The sequence below is a fragment of the Aptenodytes patagonicus genome, chromosome 2 (genome assembly GCF_965638725.1).
Source record: "Aptenodytes patagonicus chromosome 2, bAptPat1.pri.cur, whole genome shotgun sequence".
Lineage (NCBI taxonomy): Eukaryota > Metazoa > Chordata > Aves > Sphenisciformes > Spheniscidae > Aptenodytes > Aptenodytes patagonicus.
The window spans coordinates 74,139,231-74,164,079 of record NC_134950.1 but is presented as its reverse complement, the minus strand read 5'-3'; the positions used below and the strand labels follow the sequence as shown (position 1 = coordinate 74,164,079).

The window sequence follows — 24,849 nt, the reverse complement described above, 5'->3', positions numbered from 1 at the left end:
AGTATCCAGTTTTACATTCAAGTTCCTGGAAGCCTTGCTTCAAATCAGCCTTGCTTATTGATTCAGTGAGCTCCAGCTGCTGAAGACACAGACGCCGAAGCCTCAACGCTCCCTTGCCTCTTTCATTCCTCTTCTCCATTCCCAGAGTCTCTAGCAGACTTCATTGCTTTTCCTTTTCCAGTTCCTCCCACTGCATGTTCCACTGTAAAACTCTGCTTCTCCTAAGCCCTCTACTTGAGCTTTTTGTTTCCCTGGCCCGTTTTTTTCTGAGCTCTTCCTTCCTTCCTGCCTGACTCCTACACTCCTACTGATGAGAAAGACTCGGCTCGGGGACACCAAGACGCTGGCCCTGCTGCCTGTCAACAAGGCCTCAAAGTTCAGGGGCTTGGCCCCTGGAGATGAAAAGGAACACAGCTACTTTGTAATCTGTTTACCTACCCAGTTCACTGCTACGTCATTACACGATTTAGAAAGCACTGGAGATGTATTAATGTTTTGTATTTCTTCTTCTCCAAGGTTCTCAAAATTGCAGAAATTGGTAATGGCAGGTAAATCACTGCGATTATAATTCCAGCACAGATTGTCATGGGTTTTGGTGTGGGGGGGAAAGTATAAATAATTAGCTTCTAATCTGGAGTTTAAATTGTATTAGACCAGTACTTCCTACTACTAATTAGGTGTGGCTATTTCTTTCATTTTCTTCAGGACACGGGAAGTAAAAGATGGTTTTCATTGCCTTGTTTAAAAAAAATACCATTTTTTATAATCTTTCAACATATGACATTGCTAAGCCAGGAACTACAGGTTTTCCAAATGGTTCCTATTTGAAACATCTGTTCTTGTTTAATTCAATACCTCTTCATCCTTGATATGATCAGCTGCAGGTTTTACTATTTGATAGTTTAAAGCTGAAGGTCATACTAGAACTAGGAAAAGGAAAAGGAAAAGAAAAAGGAAAAAACAAGCACATTACAAACTTACAAGATAAAAAGTACAAAACCAATCAGAAGTGGAAATGTAATTGTGGTGGCAATTTGAAAACAGAGCCCTAGGGGTATTTCCAATGGTTCTCCAGCAGCCTTAGCTCAACATTTATTTTTGAATTGGAAGATTCCTCAGTTCTCAGAAGGTATGATGACTAAGACAGTCATCACGAATGCTGCTTCTGCCAGAGAGAAAATGAACTGGATTTCTTCTGAAAAGATACATGCAACAGATATGGAAGATAAGACACCACCAAACCAAAAGGAGTAGTCCCACAGAGTCAAGAGAAAGCCATTATTCCAGAAACACAAAACAAAGAAGTAACACTGGGTCTAAGATATCAGGCTGGTGGAACTTCCCGCCTCCACCAATCTTCCCTCTGTGCCAAGTCTGCCAAGACTCTATCTGAAAAAAAAAAAAATCACCATCTTTAGGAAAGTTGGATGGGAGATACTGTATTTCTTTAAACACGACCTTTTTCTCCAGTTTAAAATGGAAGGTTATTACATGCTGAAATTAAAAGCAATATGCAAGTTATTACAGACATGCTTGCATTTTCTGTAGCGGCCTACTAATATGGGCAGTGGACAGTGCACAGAGAAGCTTGATTTGTGAACTTTACAACTAAATTCAGATTACCCCTTGTGAAACCAACTGTTTGAAAATAAGCTGTTTTGCTTTAAAGGAGACATGAAACAGTCATTAGTAAGTAGTTGAGAGCAGCATTTAGTCTGCAGAAGCTTTATTACTGGAAGTGACTCATACAAGGGAGGAACTCCAGCTGAATCAAGTTTTTATCTGTTTTTTGTGACGCAGCGGCAACAAGAGCGACAGCACATACACTCAGAAAGGAAGCCTATTTGGCCAGTCACTTCAGGGTACAACAGTACGTGGAAAACAAGGAAAACCGAACAAGGTCATCTTCATTATCACACAGTGCTTTGCAATGTACTCTTGCAATGCAAGAGAGAGACAGAGAAAGGTCTGGTCTGTCCCTTTACATTATGTTTTTTCTTATCTACTTCGACTAGTATTGTTTTTGTCCAAAAGCTGTATCTTTCTACATGTCTGGTGCCTGCTGAGAAAGGAGGACTGATTTTCCTGCAGGTCCTCCAACACTAAAACTTGGGAGCAAGCATGCCTAACAGCACTGTGTTTCTCCAAGCATTTGCAGTTTGACTGTAAAGTAGGAAACAGTATTTATTCTGAAATGGTTTGAAATCTCGATCCTCACACTGTAGCGCAAGTTTGGTTAGGGCGCAGAGGCTTGACCAGCAGAGTGATAGTTCAAGCTGGCTCTCAAAGGAGATTCTTGGCTAGCACAGTCTTGCCAAAAGGAGCTAGGGTCCTGGTGGATCAGTCCCTTTTCGAAGTACAATGCACACAGTCTCAGATCAATTAAAAAAAATACAGTTCCTATTTTATGTCCATTAATGCCAGCTGGTCTGTAGCAGCTCTGGCTCGAGCAGTCTCTTTGGCTACCATTAGCAATGCTGCAACGACAGCATTCCCCTACAAGTCTGCTCTCCTTGGTTCTCCTTTGCAGAGTAAGAGGAAAACCACTCATCATCAAGAGTCTTTCCAGAGATCTGCTGTGTCAGGTTAGATGGATGTGCGTCGAAACTCCTCTCCTTCGAGCTAGGTAGTCAAAGCGTGCCTGCTTGATACACAAACTGGAATAACTGGTGGAAAACCTCCTCTGAAAACAGATGATTGCAGCACTGAACCGTCTTCCTCCTCCCCCTCAGAAGGCTCCATCTAGCCAACTTTGATGCCTGAGAAGCAAGTGATATACTCAATTTAATTTCCCCCCCTTAGACGTTCCCCAGCTCACTCCTTGCCAGCAGCTGAAGTTCCATTTTCAAAGTTACTTGCAAGCTCTAACACTCTTTCTCTTGCAGGCTGAAGAGGCATCTTCTGCAACACTCATCCAGAAGGAAGGAAAAATGACATTTTACATCGCAAGGCCATAATATATGCTTTGTTTCCATCCACAACGTGAGAAAGCAATCCTCCTTTTGGTCAATTAGCACATGGGTTCACTGATAAAAGGGTCTGGAAGGACTCATGGATTCTTTTCCTTAAGCGGCAAACCCCCAACTGCCAGCTTTTGGAAACGCGTTACAAAACCCCATCCCTTTGTTCACTTTGCCTGTGACTCACATCAGCTAGAGAAAAATAGCTGAAAATTAAAGTTTAAAGAAAAAGCCCACACTAAAACAATTTACCGAAAGTGCCAACACTTTCAGTATTGTATTTCAGTATTCAGTATTAGCCGTTAGTTTGCGTGCCAGGGCCTGGCTGGGGCTGAAGAGCGATATATTTCAGCCCAAGTTACAGATGTGGTATCGCCAGCTTTTCGATTCCCCCACTGGTTCCTGGGGGAGAGGACGCAGGATTACGGAGTTGTTACAGGGCAAAAGTAACCCCCCTGCAAATCCGAACACACAGAGTGGAGAGCCAGGCCTGAGCTCTGCTGGGGCAGAACTGGTTTCCAGCTTTATTAAACGCAGGAGGAAGGTATGCAGAGAGACGATCAGAAGATACCCTCAGCCAAGAGGTATCAAGCAATTCTCCAGTGCGTGGAAGAACGCAGCCGATTACACGCTGGACTTCAGATCAGTGTTAATTTCTCAGACGCCTAGCACTGTACTCACACACCACCCCCCCCGGCCCCCCCAAGTTGACCCGAGGAGAGTGTTTATCACCTGTAATCGGATTACAGAAGAGTTTCTAAGTGTACGCTGGACTTGTAAAAAGAAGATTTTAGACTTGCACAATTAACAGACTTCAGAACAGGGTGGGGAAAGTTTGCACACACAGTTCAACAGGTACCTCTGAGAACGTGCTTCATTTGGATTCAGAAGGTGGTACCTCCTTCAGGCAGTTTGCAAGGCTTTTTTTTTTTTTAAAAAAAAAAAGAACTTTCCTCATGAGGAACTCCTAGTTAAAATAATTCAAGACAGTGCGTAAACCCTCACATACCAGGGCTATCAAGTCCCTGTATTGAGTCTGTGCATCTATAAACTACCAGTGGCTTCCTGTAGCAGCATGAATCTAGGATGCAGTATTGATTTATATTGCCAGAGCTCTCCCAATATTTTATTTTTAAACAAAAGGTGCTACTACATTTAACAGCTGAGTTAACCAAACGTTTTCCACCTTTCTCCTCTCCCTTCTCCCCATGTAATTTGGTTTTCACCTGCAGTGTTTTGTGTTGCTTCAAACAAGAAATTGTACTCCTAACATCACAAGGCCTGTATTAGTCATTTGTTAAAAACAATACTTTGTAAGTAACAACTATTGTAATTTTAGGAAAAAAACCAATGTGCTTTTAGATTTAAAGCAACTTATTTGTACTACCTAGTTCAGTGCAGGGGCACCCGATTCCACCTTTGCTCAGGTAATGTAAGCTGCACAGGTCAGTCAGAGCAATGCCGGGGTCAGAGAGGAAACAGGTAGAAATGCTCCCTCTTCCCAACCACATCCCAGCCCATTTGCTACAAGAAGCCAACTAAGACTAGAGCAAGAAAGGGCGGAGAAATTGATCTCTTCTTACCTATCCGATCGCTCGGTGACTTTGCTGGTACAGATTTCTGCAGACAGCAAGGAGGACGCGGGATGAAAAAGTGAAAGGGGAGTGCAGAGTGCGTGAGCTGCTTTGCCAGAGAAGCAGAACGACAAGTGCTTCCCTCGAGGTGACACACACAAACTGCAGAACACACAAGTCCCACAGGTTGTTCTTCACCCGTGTGCAGACCTCCTGCACGAGGCATTTTAACGCTTAAGGACCAGTTAGGCCCTGTGCTGTCTTTTCTTGCGATCTGTCAGGGAGATCCCTCATTCAGTGCACCTTCAGCAATAAACCAAACCACAGATAACACCACACGATGAGGAGGAACACTGACAACAAACCACACAGAAGCCAATGAAGTTATATGACAAGAACGGTACTGTATTATGAATGTAGGTGTGTGAATCATGAAGCAACAATGCTCCACTTTAACGTGAGTATTCAAAAAAAACTCCTCCAGAGGGCATTCAGAGCAGCAGCTAAACTAGGCTCTTGTTCCAATGGCTCCAACAAAGTTTCTCTTTCTTCCTTTCCCAAATAAAATGCTGCCGAAACAGAGGAAGACTAGCCGGGGGAAACTGAAGTCAGCCTCTGTGATTACCCACCTTAGGCTTACTCTGGCATTCTCACATCTCGGTGCACAATTGCTTTATTGTTTTCCCCCCTCTACAGACTGCACTGAAAACGCTGATCCAGCACAGCATTAGTGATTCCAGGGCAAAACAGGTACAAGTATAAGGTGTTTCGTATCTATCGACCCCCCCCCCCCCCCCCCCCCCAGTCTTTCAAAAATAAATAATGCATCATAACCAGAGTAAGAAGATTGAAAATTTTTATTTGTACTTAGCACATACAGGAAAGATCAAAACAAATATTAAAAGACAGCATTCGTAAACAAATATATTTCACAAAAAGTTATACACTATCAAATTTGCTCTGAAAAAATTCATGGTTATAGCTGTTTATAAATGTGTATATATCAAAATCAAGTTAAAGACTACTTCATTTTTAAAATATGCCAAACGAAGTTTCATTCATTCCAACAACTTCAGAGAGACCACAGATGTAAGGCCTAATTAAAACAAACGCATCAGTGAAGATGGCACTGTGATTTCCAGTTTTTAAAAAAAATAAATCGGCAAGTGATCAAAATATCAGCCAAGCCTATTTAAAGCCCTAGGTTTGTAAAAATATACATTCAACTTTGCAAATGTCTAACTTAAAAAAATAGAGCTATTTTACTGGCTTGTCCTCGTCTTGTAGTGTGCCAATCATGAGCTGTGTTTTTGAATCCACTCAGAGAAAAGTTATCAGTAGGTAGTTTTATGCGATTGTATAGTTCACTTCCATAATCACATTAAAAATAACAAGACAGCAGCACCCTTTTAGCAAGGATTCATTTTTAATGTTCTTGCCTTTATAGCAGCAGGTATGGTTTTGGGGGATGCTATCAATATTATCAGCACGTCAAAAAAGGAATACACATACTCCATGAAGTTAATTATAGTGTTTTTCCCTATACTTGTTTTCAAAGTTAGGCAAGCACCTCTATTTTTGCTGCAGAGCACAAAAATTAAAAAGAAATGACACCCAAACCTATGACTTAACTCAGTAGGCTCCCTTTGTTGGTGGTCCACAAGCCATCTTGATTGCCAGTGTGAATTCTGTTTTTTCCTCCCTCCAATCTCCTATTTGCATGTCAACTAAAAAACAAGGTTTCTCAAACTTCATCTATTAATTTGACTCAAAAGAAGCAAGGTAATAAAAGTGTCTAAGGCACAAGTGGCTGATCTTCAACCGCAGGCAGAGGGGTCACAGATTCGAAAGTACGGTAGAATGTAAATCCCCAGAACTATTTCTGGTCTCGGGGCACTGAAAATTCTTACCAGCTTTCACGAAAGGTTTTTCAAGATTTTTTACAAAGATACGGAAAATACTTTCCCCAAGAATGTCCATGAACACTAAACAAGGATGGATGTACATACAAAGACACACGCTTTATGCACAATACACTTTGAACATACTGCAGACAGACAAGGACCATGGAATGCAATGATCGTCTAAGATGGCAGGTGAAATGAAGATGACTGTTTTTCAGAGAGTCGTCATGAGTTTATCTTGGTACACCATACTTTGGACTCCTCCTAAATTCTTCTGGTTCTGTTCCTGGATATATTGTAAATTGCTGTCCTCTCCACTTGTGGGGGGTTTCCAATATGGCCTGTCATCATGATAAAGTGGCCTGTACCATTTGCACAGTTATTGGTTAGTACGAGATGGAAGTAAACTTATGAGTGCTACACAGTAACATGAGTTCATCCAGCAAGTGATAAGCATGCACACGGTGTGATGGGCAGCTATCAGTAAGGGAAGGAAACGGTGACAGACCTATAGGTCTGATGCAGAAGCCACTGAAGCAACTGGGAATCTTTTAGCTGATTTCAAAAGGCTTTGAATCAGAGCTCAGTCGTTAAAAACCCTCTCTGTTTTCAAGTGTTATAGACCAGCGTCGTGCATCAATGCTCCTGAATCCCAGAGGGATGGTGGGGAGGGAGGAGGCGGCTACAGGAAAACTAAATGCGTACAACAAACAAGTAAAATAAACCGTATCATGCAAAAAGCTGAGCTCATGAAAATATCTCCTTAAGGCCTAAAAAATTAAGAAAGGCAATCCTATTAAGAATGAAAATTGCTCTTCTGTGAACATGCCATCGGTTCAGGGCTGGTGCAGTTAATTACACTGAGGCAGCCTATAAGTTACATAGCTGCATTTTGTTAAGATGGACACCTAGAGTCTATAGCTAGTACAGGTATTTCTCTGTGACTATGTAGTGAAACTTGCAAAAGTACTAGGAGAAAAAATATTTTTTCCTGATGTGTTCATTACTTATTGCTGCTTAGGGATATTAACCTCAACCACTCCTACAGTGTCTCCCGAATAGTTGGGGGGGACATAAAGAAATAGAAGTTTTGAACAGTATGTAGTAAGCCACAATATTTAAGATTCCTTTATTACCAAACTAAAGTTGCACTTTTTATTTTGGTAATTTTTTTTTATGCTAGCAGAAACACAGGCAGGTTTAGATTTTACCTTTTTTTGGAGATATTCTAAAGTTATATAATGACAACTGTTAATTGGAATGATTTTTCTCAGAAGACTGAACATTAAGTTAACTGCAAACAAATAATGTCACTGAAAGGATTTTACTAAGAAGACTGAGAGACAATTCCACATATTATTTCACAAATTATTCAACAAAAGCCCACATATAACATGTATGGCACAGGTAGTTTCATTTCAGCCCTTGGCCTATTCTAGACTTGCACGCCCAGCAGAAAGAATTTCATGCATCTGTGGTTTGAGCTCAAGTTCATAGTTGGATGGATTAAGCTTTCAAAAATCAAGCTATCCAAGATGTAAAACATCCAACTCTTCCGCTTTGACTCCACGTTAGAGTAACTTGAAGCTTCCGCTTTAACCACATATTTAAATGCTTCTACCTGACTGGGACAAAAATTCTGAGCACCTCTTCTACCGAGCTCGCACGACTGAGCTTTTAAGTATGTTTTTTAGACTTACAAGCCTAGCTACAAAAAAGCCATTGTTCATATTTCACTGACCTTAATCTTTGCCCAGGCAGCGGAGGGGCTGAAGGGGGAAGTTGTCTACACACATTACAATACATTATTGTGCTTATTTCAGTATCACTCTGCTCCAGGGTGAACTATTTGGCTTTAAAATGTTACAGACTAGTATCATAAGTGAAGAAATCTTTAGAAAAATTTCAGCAAAACCTCAAACAATTTATAAAATCATTAACCTCTCTTGACAATCACTCTTTCGTAATGTGAAATTGTACATTTTAAATCACACACAAAAAAAATGGACAAGTAAACCCTAAAACCAGGAAGAATCTTGGACATGAAGTACAGGCAAAGTTAATTACCCAATTTAAAGTCTTCTGTTTCTAGCATAAATTTAGTATCTGCTTTACTGCTGTACGCTAGGAATTTTGAGATGACAATGACTATGTCTGCTTTTCTGCCTAGTAAGTATTTCTAATAACATATCTGCCTTTTTCCTGCATTCTCAGACTCAAACTCGGACCAAACTGTATTTTCATCCATTTTAAGCTCAGCCTCATCTCCAGAGCCTTCCTACACTAAGAATGAAGTCTCCTTATCCTGATGTAAGAATATAGACATAAAAATGTAAGATGAATAGGAATGAAGATTAGGGTATTGGTATTTTTCAGTCAAGACAGTAATTATTTGTCTAAAAAACTGAGTAACCTAAAAAGGTTACTTTTTATTAGGATAAAATAGCAGTTGATTTTTATCACGTGTACATGCACAGACACATATCCACCAGCAGGTGCGTGCCTCCACTGTGCGTTCCACCAAGCTGGTTCTAACTTGGACTGAATTTTTTCCAAAATTTCTTTTCACTCAATTTCTCCCATTACTAGTTACAAAATAAAAAAGTATGCGAGAATATAGCACAATAGCACATATAGGAATATTTTTGTGAAACAGTCTCAAAAACTCAATGTTATGATTTCACTAATTATCTGTAAAGTGCCTGATACATTGTTCCATGTACGTGTTATTTTTCCATATACATTTCTGCAAAAGATTAAAGAAGTGCTGCAATGCAAGAATTTGTTCACTCATAACTTTACTCTAAAATGAGTTTCTTCTTTGTCTTAGGAGATTAAACACTGATCAAATTGCAATTAGTTTTACTGAAGCCACTGAGCACCTTCCCATCCAACATACTCCCTGCAGAAATACACTGAAGTTGTATTTCAAATTCTGAATTAAAAATCAACCTGAAAAAAATTTTCATCAAGGAGATTAGGACATTCCAAAGCAAAATCTAAATTGAAGTTATTTAATACTGCCTCTACTTCACATATTTCTAACTTCTGTTTGCTTTTCGTGTGCAGAAAATCACCCAATACGTCCACCAAAGCTTCATGCCAACAGATTAAGACAAAGAAAGAAGAAATCATCTTTTTCACAAAGTGAAGATTGCTTACCTTACATTCACAGGTGTATGTGGATGCCAGTGTGGCTGAGCAGGATGTATATTAGGATGATACTGTGGCTGCAAATGAAAACATTGAACACGGTTAATGAAATCATACTAAGAACTCCCTATTAACTTCAACTTCTTATTTTCCTGGGGCCATGAGGAACATGCTCCCTGTGAGCCCTAGAAACCCCACTGTTTCATACCTTCTCCCACGCCATTTAGCATACATGAGACCTCTTGGTGATGAGCTTGCCTGTTAGGACACACTCATGGGAAAATGCATAGAAAATTGCTTTTCTGTTTGAGAGACAACCTGGCACATCTAGTGCTTCTCATAGAAAGCACATCAAAAGAATGTCAGCTTTAATCAAAGGTGGAGAGTGAGAAAGGTTACTATTGTAACAGCAGTCTTCAGGAGGTCACCTATCTTTGGTGACAGCATTTCTCTCTCTTATCCATGAGATCTTGAGGAGAAACAGTGAAACAAAATCACTAGTGAGGCTTTTAATAAAGAAAAGTGTTAAGACTAAGTTCTCATGCACACACTCAGTTTGGATGAAAGCACAGCTTGCTTTCTCAGTAACGCTGACTGCTAATATCACAGATGAAAACCGGGTAAGGTTTTTTCCTTGAAGTGGAAAGGAGCTTGTTTAAAAGAAAAACAACAAACAAACATTTGACCAGCAATGGGCTCCTTAAGTGTTGTGGCGGGGAAGATAATTGCAACTTTGAACTTCCTGTCACGGATCATCCAATGTGAGAGCCTGCTCTAGACAGAAGCCTTGCTCAGAGAGCAGTCTCCTGGGGTCCATCATATTTGCAGTCCCGAAGGTTTTAACCTGTGATTTCACAGAAAGGGAAGGGAAGGGGAAGAGGGTGGCAAATGGGAGTGCATTCAGCTTGCAGAGCATCCAAGAACACAGGGGAAGAAAGAGAGAAGAGTCCCTCCATTCTCCCCTTAACTCCCAATGTGATGCTGTTTATTTCTGAACCACCTCAGAGAATCTCACCCGAGACTAAGGAAACGGGAGCAAACCAGCTGTACTAATTATAGAGAGCAAAAATATTTACCACTAAATAAGAAAATGACAATATTCTCCTCAACAATTGTTATGCTCTTACCTGGTAGTTATGGACTTCAGGAGTATTTTTAGCACTAAGGGAGAAAAAAAATTAGCTTTCATGTAATCAATACATCTATGTCACAATTTCCTATAGTTCAGGGTTCTTCTCTTCAGGGAAGTATTACAGTGAAGTAAAATTCATATTCTTAAGTACATCAATATTTTATTCAATACATACACCGCAGCAATTAGGGTGCAAGAAACAGGGGTGCAAATTTTTTTTCTTCATTTTACATTTATGAAACAGGAACAAATAATGCTAGATAAGTTAGCGTAATAGCAATAAGCAGAAAGGAAATGTGCTTTACTTTAGTCTGATCTCAAACACAAAAAGAAAAAAAAAAAACGGAGGCACTTAAAGTCTCATAGGCAGTCCGCAAGAAGAATCTGGTGCTGCATAATGAGATTCATCCCACACCAGAGAATTTGTTTCAGCAAATCCTAATGCAGAAATGGTCTTCAGAATCCTGTTTGCCTGACAACAGCAATTGAAAAGTAGAGAGAACTTGGGCAGTCACTTACCACAGTTGTGCTGCTTTCACAGGATTGTTTGCTTAAAAAGAAACAAAGAGCCTTAAGACAGGTGAAAAAAACTTAAGACGTGAAATATCAGTCATTTCGCAGCTATTGTGATTGGGATGTTACATTACAGCTTAAGTGAATCCTCATACAGACACATTTGCACAAATGCGTCAGAATTGCAAGTGCAGCCCTGTGCTTTCCAGCATTCCTGTGTGAGTACATAAAGTATGAGGCAGACATGAACCTCCCTTCTATTTCTGCAAGAGTCAAAGCCCATCAAAGATGACAGCAGACAAGAGTATTCTTCCAAAATGTCACAACAGAAGGACTTTCGGCAGAGTGAGTTCTGCACAACCAGAGCACTCCTTTTCCTCACCTTGCTGTAGCTACCATGTCAATACCATTGAGTCCCTCGGAAATCAGAAGCTACCCCTTACAGCAATTCTGCATCTTACAGAAACCAGAGTATTCCTGAAGTTGGTAATGGCCTGTGTCTTACTACAGTGAATGATGGTAGCCAAAAAAGCCCATCAGTTGGGAATACGGGAAGGCACTGAGCAATCTTGAGCAACAAGGTCTTGGCTTGTGCTTTGGACAGGCTGGAAAGAACGGTGAAGAAGGCACCTGAATAACCGGGATGTATAATTTCTTCTTCCTGACAAACAGTGTATTTTTCAATAGCAGTGAAAAACTGCCGAGTGATACAGCTGAAAATCCAAGTCTCTGCTGAATGCAGAAAGTGGATGACAAACTGAATGAGACACTGTAGAAGTCTCAAAGAGACTGAGCTAGAACAGAATCCAATGCTTGTGGGCTGCAACTAGGTACAGGTCTTAATGGCCAAGAGATGTGTAAAAGACAATAATCTAAAGGGATTTTTTGCATTAACTTAACAAACACGCTATTGAGCTCTCCAGAGGGAGATCATCAGGGTATGAAAGAAGTTCTGCTTGGCTGCTATGCACAGAGAACTAACTAAGCATAAGCCACACTTTCTCTCTTCTCCCTCCGTCTCACAGACGTAAGTGCGGAAGCACTGAGACACAAGGTATAACCTGCAGGTCTGATGGATCGTGTTATTGTAAAAATAGAGTTAAAATAATTTATTCTTCCACTTATGAAATCATCCACACTTACCATATAATTGACTCTCATGTATCACACAACAGTATCTCACAAATTTAATAAATTTGCACTTCTGTAAAAAACTGACATGTACTAAGGAAGGGGGAGGGGGGCTTACAGCCTCTAGAAAGCATGCGTGCTTGCTATCCTTTTCCCCCCATTGTACATGAGAAATAAAAGTGCCCCCATAATACCACAAGGACTTTTCATGGAACTGAGGTTCATATTCTAGGAATGCAATGGAGTGCAAAGACATCCTAAGGGAACGTCAGCTCACCCCTGCTCCATACAGCAACTACACCTCCAGCCTCAAGTAATACAGAATTTAAAGGGGGTTGTCTTGCAGTGCTCCTTCCTAGGTTTTTCTACAAGGAGTAAAAATCTCAGCTTAAATTTTGAAGGACAAATGACAAAACTACAACGGAAATAAATTCCTTGTCATTCCATTCAAATTCAGCACATTTCAACCCTCAGAGAAAGCTGGTTAAGGTCAGAGTCTGGATAGGTGAATAACTTGCCATTACAGTCGTCAAAACAGCAACATCTGCATAATGAGACTGCTCAATAACCCTAAAACTGTCTGGCTAGATAAGCAAGTCAGTGAGGCTTTTGGACACTGCTCCACTCTTCATGACAAATGCACTTTTTCAAAGAAAATGTTACATGCTTTCCCTCATGGAGTTTGATGCAACTTTTCCTCCATCCTCAACTGAGCAACAAAAGAAACCATAGGCACCCTCCTTCTCCATAGATGGGGGATGGAAGAATTAAGTGCAGCCAGAGATTAAAAACAGTAGATACGAACAACGGGCTCTGACTTCGGAGAAAAAAACCAAACATGTACGTTCTGGTTTTTTAGGTGGTCTGACATGTTTTTCTTTTTATACTGTGGTACAGATTTTATGGTTGTCATATGACATTTATATGAGTTAACAGGACACCTGCATGACCGGTTCAGTGAACACATGTACAAACACTTACCCTTAAAAGTTGAATGCCTTCGAGAAGGGTATCGCTTGCTGGGCCTTCTTTCAAATGTACTAGTTCTGCGTAATCTTGTCCCATGTGTTGCTTGATACTCTGTCCGCCCACTTAAAATACAGAAATAAACAAAGTTAACTACTGCCTTTTGCTGGATGCTGTACCTGCGCCTTTGCATAAGCACAAATATATTGCTGTTACTTTGCTGAATACCTGAATCTGAAGCGTGATCCCAGCCTTATGAAGTCGGATCTACTAGATTTACTATTTGCTGGGGCTCGCAATCTGAAGAAAGCATGGTGCTCCACTGCACACTTCCACAAATGTTTGCACGTTTTGGCACTGTCTAACCGGAAAACAAACGTGTGCTCTTGCTCTCTGCCCTAAATGCAGAAACAAAAGCTTTGGAAGTTGGCATGCATGATATCAGTTACTGTCCTTGGCAGGAGAAATACAGCCTGGGCCAACCGTGTGCTGAGCCTCCCTTGTGTTCTTACCAGCCAGAAAACACACCACACTTTGTTGGATCAGGCCCAAGTAAGGGAAGAAAGTTACCTGTTCATCATCTTCTACAACCACAAGTGTTAGTTTGCTCTTTTTAAAGTCCATTTTTGTGATTTTAGGCCTAAACACAAGAAGCAAAAAGAAAATTAATGGAAAAATAGCATTTTGTAATCTAGGAGAATCCTCAAAAATGTATGAGTGATCTGCAATCCTGCAACACTTCAGGAATCATAATAGAAGTATGATTTCCTGGAAATGTGACTATTTTTCAATAAATATTTCACATTTTAGAGTGGTACTTCCAACCAGGCAAATTTACCTTCAGATTTAACTTCGTAGATTCAATCTACACTACAAAATATAGTCAAGACCCCATTATGTAAAGGAGAGAGATTTCAGCATTTTAACAGAAAGGAATATAACACAAAAACAGATTACCAAAAGAATAAGCCTATTTTGTTGGCTCCTTCAAAGATCAATATGCCTGTTGGTGTCAGTCCAAGAGCATATTCACAACCATCTCTTCCCTATAAGCAAGCACAGAATCAATAATTAATATGCCATTAGTAGTGTAAATCTTACTACAGTAGCATGTAAAAATCCATAGGTTTTAAACGAAACAGTAAGGTTTGCATATTTTTTTAACATTACAGAGCAGAAGAATATGCATCTGTATTGGGTGCAAACAGGCAGGTTTTGGCAAGAGGGGACTGCAGGGTACCCTGCGTGGGAGAAGGCCGTGTTCTGCCCCAGATGGCTCTGATGCCCGTGGAAACGGCCCCACACCAAGACTGCAGCCAGGGGAGCCCACACCTTGGCTCACATGTGTTTAAGAGCAGGCAGTAGCTGCCAGGGGAAGGAGACACAAAAGAAAAAATTTGAGGGACGTGGGGAAAAGCATGTGGAAAGGGACACTGTGGGGCACATGGCTGGAGATGCACTCTTGGGAGGAGCCTCTCCCTGCAGGAGGAGGTACTTCTGAGGGGCCATCGCCCAGGGGCAACCCACATCACAACAGGGACACCCTGAGGGACTGACCCACACCAGGGCAGGGACAACCCTGAGGGGCCATGGCCCATGGGTGCCTCACACTGGGTCAGGGACAGCCTCGAGGGACTGCAGCCCACAGAGAACGCCTACCGGGGCAGGGACAGTGGCCCATGGGTGACCCATGCAGCAGCAGAGGAGCAGTAAGAAGCACAGGTCGGCAGAGGAAAACAAGTGAGAAGCAGGAAGCAGCACAAAGAAACTGTTGTGTGGGTGACCCCGACCTTGCGGGCTGCCTTGGGAGGGACTGTGTAACCCGCAGGGAAAACAAGGGGAGCCGACACTAGGAAGAGGGGAGGAGAGGAGTTGGACTGAAGTTGAACTGGGGAAGGGGGAGGAAAGGTGTTTCTGTGTTTGTTTTATTGTCTTCTTTTTTTTGGTCAGTACCCAAATCAGTAATTAAATGTTTATGTTAATTGGCAGTATATTAAATTAAGTGAAATTCCCTGAGTCGAGACTGTTTTGCCCGAGACAGCATCTCCATTCAACGTTCTGACCACACATTAATAAAATAAGGTATAACATGGATCTTACCTTAACTACATGCATATCTACACCATACATTTCTAGCCATTTAGCTTTGTTCAAGTAGCATAATTCGGCCTGCGCTGGGCTCTTTCCCCTAAGAACATAAAATATATTTATAATTTACCATACAAAATTTTTGTCTGTTTTAAGTGTTTTAAAATTTGTTCCCCTATCCTGTTTCTTTGGGCCCCCAATCTTAATGCCACTAAATGGTATTTCAAGCTTAGCTTATATTTTTACCCTCTTCCCTCCAAATGAAAATAAATCAGAGAGACAAAAATTGAAAAAGGTCTAAAATTGCCAATAAGGATGAGAGTTCAGCTAAGACAGCACCAGTGAAATGCACCATATTTATTAACAAAAGACAGGAAAAAGCATTTGCTACTACCCTGAACACAAAACTTTGTGTGCATGTGTGAAAGAAACAGAAAAAAGATCAGACTGCTTAAACTGTTCTGAAATCATCTAAAGAAAAACAAAATAAGAAAAATCACCCTACCAACCTTCCCTAAATTACCGCTTGCCATTTCTAGGGAAAGGGAGGGTTCAAAGTCTATCTATAATACTTCTCAACTGACAAACATAATCACCATTTTATGTCTGTTGAAGGGGTTCTTGTGGACATATTTGACTTCGGAAGAGAAGAAAACCTCCTGTTGCTAGAGACACCACTCCCACACAAGTACCCTACCTGCACTCTTTCCATTTCTGAAAAATGTCAAATTCCATTGCTTCGGTCTGATTTGGTGCAAACCTGAATTCAGACACGAGTTCTGGTGTGTGCTCTGGGTGCTCACACTCTCCCAGCTCAGCTGCAATCAATCAGTTGAAGAGTTAAAAACATAAAGATCATGGGACAACCAGAAACATTTAATTCCATAATCTCCACAAAGACAATGATAGTTTGTAAGTTTCTAAGTATGTTGTAGAAGAATACACTTGTGCCAATGTTGTAAGTTAACCCCGCCCCCAAACTCAAATCAGATTTTACAGCGAAAGTCAGACAAATGCATTTGCGGGAGCAGTGTAAGGTTATGGTACAGAATTCTGACATTCAAGAATGTTAGAACTAAACCCGCTTAACTAAAGCTGCTTCTCTGGATTTTAAAGCATTTGAAGAAAATAAAGTTTCTATTAAAAACAAAAATCAATGCACTACTGTTTCAGAAGAGGTTACTTTGAAACTTCCTCTCATTGCAATGAGGTCATACCTTTCGTTCCAAAACACTTCCCACTCTACTGCATGCTTTGTTACATTACTGTTCGTGTCACAACATGAAGATAATACCTAGTCTCGGGAAACCAGTGATAAAGTTGTGGGGTTTTTTTTTGTTTTTAAATCACAGTGGTGGTGTAATATTCAGATTAAGTAATTTTTAAGGAAAGAAACGCTGAAGCATTAACATAATTGAGGTGTCACTTTCTACTTATTTACTTAGGGCCTGGTATCTTCTTTTCTAGGAGCAGAACACTTTCAAACTCTACTGAGCTCAGCAGGAGATGCAAGTGCTGAGCATCTCTGTGACTGACGCCCTTAACCGTCTTGTGCCTGCGACATGCTTTGCTCCTGGAACCTCTCAGCTATACAAAGAGCCTGCAATGTCACTGCCTCGGGACAGAGACAAACATCAGTGGCAAATACACTGTTCAGCAATACCATGTGTCACCTGACATGAGATATGATTCCAAACCAGGCCTTTGTCAGTTGGAGTTGCTTGACTACTACTACTATTACTACTAAAAATAAAATTAAAAAAAAGCATAGAGAGAAATGAAATCCCTTGAAGAAAACAGTTTTATTGCTTCAGGGCAGTTTTACACATAACAGTTGCAAAAATTTAACTCACTCTCAGTCTTCAAAAATACCTAGCAGGATGCATTAGAACGTAGAAGTTACATGCAAAATGCAATCTGTTGACTGATACACCTACTAGGTGGTTTTGAGCACTTGAGCTTCGCTCAAACATTTAGCATTCCTCAGGATTAACAGATTGAGTTCACCGATCCTCATTTCTAATTACTGCCTCACATGCATTTTTTCTTTTCGACAGTAATCTTCCATGGTGAGTTACAGTATTCTTATCTGTATGTCTTTTTCTTTAACAGAGATATCTCAGCTCTGCTGCTGTTTCATCTAAGTTGGAAGCCTATTTAACACAGATGTTGCTAAGAATTACTGGCAGTCCAGTCTCCAGTACATAAGAGGGAACCACAACACACACACTAGCAAGGAGAACTTCAGGGAAAAAAAGAAAGAAACTGAAGTTTGATGTGTTGACAACCATCTAGGAAAAACATGGGAGATTTCTCTACTAGTTAACTGAGAGAGAAGGCAGGGAACGAAGGCTGACTGTGCTGTAAAGAGGATGTGTAAGGATGAGAAGAATCATGAGCGTGTAGGACAAAGATACACAGAGAAGCTAGGACAGAAGTATTAGGTACAAGAAAAATATCACCCTTGTTTCTCAATAGCTGCACTCACTATTTATTCACTTGCAGGCAAACAAATGATGTCATCATTTTGATCTCTAAGAAATTGGTCTTGAGAGTAAGAGCCAGTAAGAGCCTCATCAGCTCCCCACACAGGGCAGAAGGACAGCAGAAGAAGGGGGAAGCGCGGGCTCCATATGAGGATGCTCTCACTAGTGTCTTTCCTGGTGGAATTACGTTCCCGAATGGCTCAGCAGCACTAGTTTTCAACACAAGGGCACAGCAGAGGACCCATCTCTTCATTTGAGGTTTTGTGACAAAGTATCATGCTCGGCATGCCCATCCCCTGGTCTTTTTTTTTTTATTGGGGGGGTGGGGAGGGTGTTACATAACACATTTATATACATTATCTGTGTTGTTTAATAAATAACTGCATAAACTGAGGGACATTTTTAAAAGGAAGTTTGCTAGAAAGTTTTTAAAAACTGCAAAAATGTGTTTATCTCTAAATATATTGTTGATTCTTTTACACAGAAGGAAAAAAAAAAAGTTTGCACTATCCCATGAAGATGTCTTATGATTAGAACTGAAAACTGGAGATCTGAGAAAGTTTTCCTTTTCAGTTTAATTAGTAGTTTCAAAAGCATACCTGGTTAAATACAAAAGCCACCACTAATGAGGTAGTTAAAAAAAAACTTACTCTAGTGGTGACAATTCAAGTTAGATTACAACCTTCCTGTAGATAATCCCTAAGTGAAGTATGTGATTACACAACTGCTTCACAAGTTACCCCATACTGCAAACCGATGTTATTTCCTACACAAGTTCCTTCACAGGACTGGCAACAAACCAACTATTTATGTTTGAAAGACGATTCACACAAAAGTGCCAGCCTATGAAACTGTTTTTTGAAACAAAGAAAGAATTACCGTAACAGAACAGCTTCCTTGATAAAGAAAATGTATGAAGTTTAAAGCTGTCCTGTAAAGAGAAAAGGCCTTTCTTTCAGAGGGTTAGAGCATCAATTCCTGAATAGCCTTTTGTAACTTCTTCATCACTCTTAGGAAAGCAACACTAAGGAGCAAGATTGGATTTCACAGAGTACATGTAACTACTGAGGAAGGAATAATCATCTGACAGTTCTTTAAACTCTTCTGCTTAGTTAAAAGCTTCCAATGTCAATGAAATGTAAGAAATGTTATCAAAAATGCTAATTATAGCATATGCCAGCAGAGATAAATAAATTAGTTGCAATAAGGAAATAATTTTGGAGAAACTTATTGTGATGATGTCTAAATTGCAGAAAACTGAAACTGAAAAAAGACAGCAGAAAAGTATATAAAAGCTACCACAATTTAAATATGTTCCCACAGACAACGTCAAGAAGTGTTAGTTTAGGTACCTAGTTGGAGACATTATGAACATGATGGATGGCTATTGTACATACTATGTACATTTACATAGTAATCACAGGTTTTAACTACTACCCAAAATGTTGAGGCATCAACCTATTATTCTTTGCTGGTTCTCCTTGCTTAGACCAGGGGTGAGGTTACTGGCATTTTTATCTGTGAAAATGGAAGCAACGAATCACATACGTGCTCCAGATTTTCTCCATCTCAAAAAGACAAATGGAGTTTGCCTGCAGCAGCTCTTAGCACACCTAACAATCAGAGCTGTGCCAGACTGGTGCAGATGGAAACTGAAAAATAACCCACTGCCTTAAGACTTACACCTGTTGCTGTTTGGAACTGAATTCCCAATTTTGACTGTCAAGTCCATCTAGAATCACTGAGTTATCTCCATTCCTGTATTAAAATAAGAGACTTTGCCTAAGCACTCCATGTACCATTGCCAACCACCAGTGGAACACAAAGAGTATTTTTCATTTCGAGTCATTTTGCTGCTGATATGCCTAGAATGATCCAGATCACTGCACTTTCTTTTAGAAAAAATGAACTTGATTTGAGCTTCATTACACAAGTTTCCTCCCTATCTGCAAAACAAACTGCCTGAAATGGAATGAAAATTTGTATTAACATGTTTGCATAAAAAAAAAAAACCACAACACCTTTTTCCTACAACAAACTAATGAAACCTAGTGTCCAAGGTTTGTTTTTTTTTTTTTAAATCTTGTAACCCTTGCTCCTGATACAGAATTAATCTTAGTTCTTACCTTTCCATATAATTCTCTCCTCTCCAGTACCTGCCACCCCCTCCCTCCTGCCCTGTAACCATCTCCTGTCTCACCGTGGAGGCTCGCTCTCCCAAGCACTGGCCAGGCAGCAGGCAGCCCATGTTCAAAGCTACATCCACAGGGACCTGCCTGCCGCAAAGCATGTGCTGATGGGACAGCTGGCTCTTCAGGCTGAAGAGGTAACAGTGTGCACACCACAGCTTCTCCCTCAGTGGGGGACTATTTGGGGTCTTTCTCTTCTTCCCTAGTCAGCCCACAGTTTCCATGAAACCTTTGTCTATCCATGCCTTTGAGGCTCCTTCCCCTCAGCAAGTGTGCCAACATTGGTTAATGTAGTTCAGAAGTTATGAATGGAGGGAAGGCAGGGAAGTGACCTCCCTAAAATTCTTCTCAGATAAAGGAATGGCATTTATATATGACCAGTGAGAAATCATTAGTAACAGAGTGAAAAGAGACGAGTAGGCGAGTTTTTTAATACATTAAGACAAACCACTTTCAAAAGATTGCATACCTTGAAGACACAGAGCTGCTAGTTCAACAGCAGTTTCATACGGGCATTTCAGTCTTAAAAAGAAAAAAAACAAGCTATAAAAATATCTTTTTTCTCAGTTCTTCTTGCAACAAAGCTAAAAGGTAGTCTGATATATGAAATGGAAATATTAACTTCCACAAGATCCCTTAAACCACAAACTATTAATGATACGAAACATCTACAATTGATTTTTACTTGCGTATCATGATTTCCTGATTTGGTACATTCTAATTAGCACTAAACATATGACATGCTCCACCATAAAACAAGCTTGAACTAATAGAGACAACACTAAATTGACTAAGAAATCATTTTTGCTCCAACACTGTATTTTAGAACATGTGGGGGGGTTTTTTTGTTTGTTTTTGTAATTAAAAAGAAAAAATAGAGCAGGTGTGAATTTATTGGCCAGGGTGAGACTATAAACACACAAAATATTTTTGCAGGGTTGACCTGTACAGAAAGCGTTGCACTTCATCTCTTCCTCCTCTATTTTACCTACCATACTGAAAAATATGGCAAGTCCATGTTACATTTTCAAGTCATAAAAATCAGAGGACAGTCTTTGCTCTCTCTATACATTTCCATCACCTGGTTAACCCATCAAAGGTCTTTACCCATTCTATTTGTCAATAATATAGTCATGATGCACACAAAGCCATAGATCTCTGTATTCTAAAGAAAAAAAAAATGCACGTGGAACTGTAAGTCATGTTTATAATCTGCACGAATACCATAAAGAATTAAAAAGATCACCTAGTTAAAGTAAAATTTTAAATCACTAAGAGATTAACTATTATAAATACTTTAAAATACAGCTGCAAGAGCAAAGAGGTACTTACTTCCCTGAAAGAATGTCTTGCCGGAGCTGTAATACAAACAGGTACCTGACAAATGAAAATTCAGAAAGTCAAAAGTATATATAATGTCATCTTTCCAGCCCCAATGGCTGGAAAAATATCCCAATTCATTGAGTAGTCACAACATTTTCATTAATTTGCTCTTTAAAAAAAGGGCCTTTGGGATCACTCAGATACACCCTGCAACCTTCAATGTTCCCATAGCTTTCACTAAAATCAAAAAGAAGAGAACAATTTTCACCTACTGGCTGTGTTCAGGACATTGTCCAAAGCCTTGCTGTTTAGGGATGGGCTCTATCTGAGCATACACCACAGCAACCTAAATGTTACTGACACTCCAATGTTGTCCTGAACTGGGTCTTGCCCAATTCAAACAAGAATTGAATTATATAGGATCTAGAGACAAAACACAGATAAAGGCATGAGGACCTCACAGGGCTACCTTCTCAGAAATACAGAACATGGAAAAAGTCCAAACTGGGCAAAAGGAAAAGCTCAGACTGAATTTTCACTTGAAATAGCAGAAAAGTTCTGAATAAAAGAAATCTAAATTCCACAGAGCCCACATATTTATTTAGGAGGGCAACTAGGAGTTTACAGCCTTCGAACTGTAGCAGTATTTTAAGATCTTGCTAATCTTCAGTTCTAGGCATGCTTCATGTTTTACAGCCACTCAGAGTTGGGGTTTGAGGCATGCAGAAGTGCCCCAGGCCATGCAAGAGCTCTGTACAGGACAGGATGGCACAGGCAGGCTCTGCACTGCTCCGGACACTGCGGGGTGAGGCTTGCAATGATGAGTGGCTCAAGAGAAGAAAGCATGAAGCACTACTGAGAGTCAACCTGGTAAATGCAAACATAAACCTCTCCTATCTTTACAAAGGATGCTAGAAAGACAAAGTGTTTTTCATCACAGAGTACGTGCTGTGAACGTGGTGAAGGATGAATAGTTGAAATTAGACAGGAGAACAGAAATGAAAAGGAAGATTAAAAAGACTTCTCATGATACACTAAAGAAGAATCAGATTTATCCACGTTAGCTCTGTGTCACATCTCTGATTCACATACTCGGCTAATACCTGAGTTGCCAATCAAACCTGGCTATTTGCGTGCATAGATTAAGGGTAGACAAGTATATTTCTTGTTCTTACTGTTTTCCCCTGATGATTCACAATCCCATGAACTCTTCTAAATTTGCAAGAAAAATCTGGGCAGTGCTTCTATCACTGTCAGTCGGCCTGTGCAGCGCTGCAGCTCTGCTCTGGTTGGTATGGCTTACTCTTGCTCCTTTTCTGCATGCAAACTGACAAGCATCAGCATCTCTGTTCTTGATATTCCAAATCAGCAAAATACCTTAGAAAATCCTCCACAACACACATGTACAGACACTTTCCTCTGTTGTTTTTCTAACTAAACTAATCAGGTCCCATAAAAGTGGCAGATGTCATCTTCCAAAATGCAATGGATTTCAACTGTGTTCTTAAATGGGAAAAAGACGGAGTGGGTGAAGGGTTTCAACACTTCCCCACTACTGTGCTAATTATGAGAAACTGGAGTCTACTAGAAAACAGGTCTCCACAAGGAATTTTGAACACTCCCCCCAACCAGGCCAGTTCATGGTTACTGTTAATGATCATTTTTCTTCCTCCTCTTACTCCCATTCCATTTCCACTTGGAATAATTCTGAGTATATAGTTGCTAATCTTCACTTTTTACTCAACATGCTACATGGAAAATATGATCCAGCCAGCATAAAAATTCTTAAAAACCCAGCAACATCCAAAATTACTTTCCCCAACAAAAAAGAAAAATGCAACTATTTGTTCACTGTAAAATCAGTTTCCAGCTCATTTTCATTTTCCTTCCATAGTTTCACAGTGGTCTTCCATCATGCTTATAATTAAAAAAAAATTGTTCATAACACTGAAAATTTAGCTGACTAAAGTGTTTTTCTAATTAAAATAGTCTTCTGAAATGCCACCTTTCAGCAATAATTAGATCACAAAGCATCAGAGGTTAATACTTGCAGAGGAAATGTCTTACTCGATCACAGCAATGATCACATAGCTCAGAAACACGCATCTCACAGTGACTAGGATCATATGCTTCAGAGGATTAAGCAAGAAATCTTGTGGTAGACAGTAATGGAATAATTTGACCACAGGGGAAATGTAATACTTGTCAGACATGCACCTTGATGTATGAAGACTTACATAAATTTTCAGAAAATATATATTATTCCTACTAATTTAACCGCATTTTCTCACTAGAGATGCCCCAAAATCATCCAGGTTTTTGGATTCTCTAAGATCTTATACTCAACTACATAAGTGGCAGGGAGTTCTATAGGTTAATTATACATTGTATAGGAATATGCCCTTTTATTGAATTAACACTGCTGCACTAAAGTGAAAACGGGTATTAAAGCCTCCATGTCAGTCTCATACGGTGGTGGCAATTAACTACTTTGATCTTGTCTCAGGCAGTGAAAAAAATACATGCTCAACACAGCAGGTATGAAAGGAGAAAGTAAACATATGCCTGCAGGCGTAAGTTTAATGTAAACATCGCGTGCACATGAACTACAACAATCTTTAAACACCTTAGGCTGATTGGGAGTACACTGATTATTGCCAAGCAAATTAGAAGACATAGAAAGCGCCCTATGGTGAGAAACAGAACAACAACAAAAAAAAAAAACAATCCAAAAAGCATTAAGATAGATGAGTACTATACAAAGAAGACACCAAGTTGGCAGATACAAAAGAGAAGTAAACCCTTTTCCTCCAGCTGCTCCTTTCCCAATTTTCAGACTATCCTCTAGATCACACCAGAGTGCTATGAACCCAGCAAGGTATAGTCCTCACAGCCCAGAAAAACAGCCCACCAGATTGAAACAGAAGACCTTCAGGTATTCTAAGGTGACTTTATACAATGCAGTCTTTACACCTTTTGCACCACAGAGAACTCATGGGGAAGTGGAAGAGATTCAATCAACCGTTAACCAAGAACTCAAGCTGTCTATTCCCACAATTCTGTGGCTTTTGTACCATTATTAGATCACGCCCAAGTCTCAGAGCAAGGGCGACAAAGCAGAGCACTGGCATTTTAGCAGGACATGATGGAAAATCCTCTCAGAGGTATGGCAGGTGTCTCTGGTGTAAAGAGCAGCTATCTCCCAGCTGCAGCTCTCCCCACCCAATGCTGCCTTTCTTTGCTAACTTCAAAGCACCAGAACACAGCATCTCCTACAGACTAAAACACTTGGAGAGGTTCATGGTTTTTGGCAGCAAATAAAAAAAGATGATGTTTCTCTGACAGTAGGAAAACACCTAAGAAGTCAGACAAAATGACCACTCTTAGTAAGAAAGCTCAAATCACCTGCTTACAGTACCCCCATGTACCT

General features: G+C 40.1%; 1 protein-coding gene across 4 annotated transcripts in view; it reads right to left on the bottom strand.

The window, feature by feature from the left end:
- The window catches only part of EPB41L4B (erythrocyte membrane protein band 4.1 like 4B), a 183,852-nt gene that overhangs the window by 85,978 nt on the left and 73,025 nt on the right, over nucleotides 1-24,849 (bottom strand). For 3 of the 4 annotated variants that reach the window (XM_076330226.1, XM_076330227.1, XM_076330228.1), the window contains exons 5-15: nucleotides 21,429-21,473; nucleotides 20,566-20,618; nucleotides 16,119-16,239; nucleotides 15,434-15,521; nucleotides 14,291-14,379; nucleotides 13,904-13,973; nucleotides 13,562-13,731; nucleotides 13,349-13,458; nucleotides 11,243-11,273; nucleotides 10,719-10,752; nucleotides 9,601-9,668 (exon numbers count right to left, since the gene is read on the bottom strand). In XM_076330226.1, coding sequence (XP_076186341.1) covers nucleotides 9,601-9,668; nucleotides 10,719-10,752; nucleotides 11,243-11,273; nucleotides 13,349-13,458; nucleotides 13,562-13,731; nucleotides 13,904-13,973; nucleotides 14,291-14,379; nucleotides 15,434-15,521; nucleotides 16,119-16,239; nucleotides 20,566-20,618; nucleotides 21,429-21,473 — 879 coding nt within the window. Of the gene's footprint in view, nucleotides 1-5,373; nucleotides 6,801-9,600; nucleotides 9,669-10,718; nucleotides 10,753-11,242; nucleotides 11,274-13,348; nucleotides 13,459-13,561; nucleotides 13,732-13,903; nucleotides 13,974-14,290; nucleotides 14,380-15,433; nucleotides 15,522-16,118; nucleotides 16,240-20,565; nucleotides 20,619-21,428; nucleotides 21,474-24,849 lie in introns of those variants that run through there. The other variant, XM_076330230.1, reaches the window with a different exon arrangement.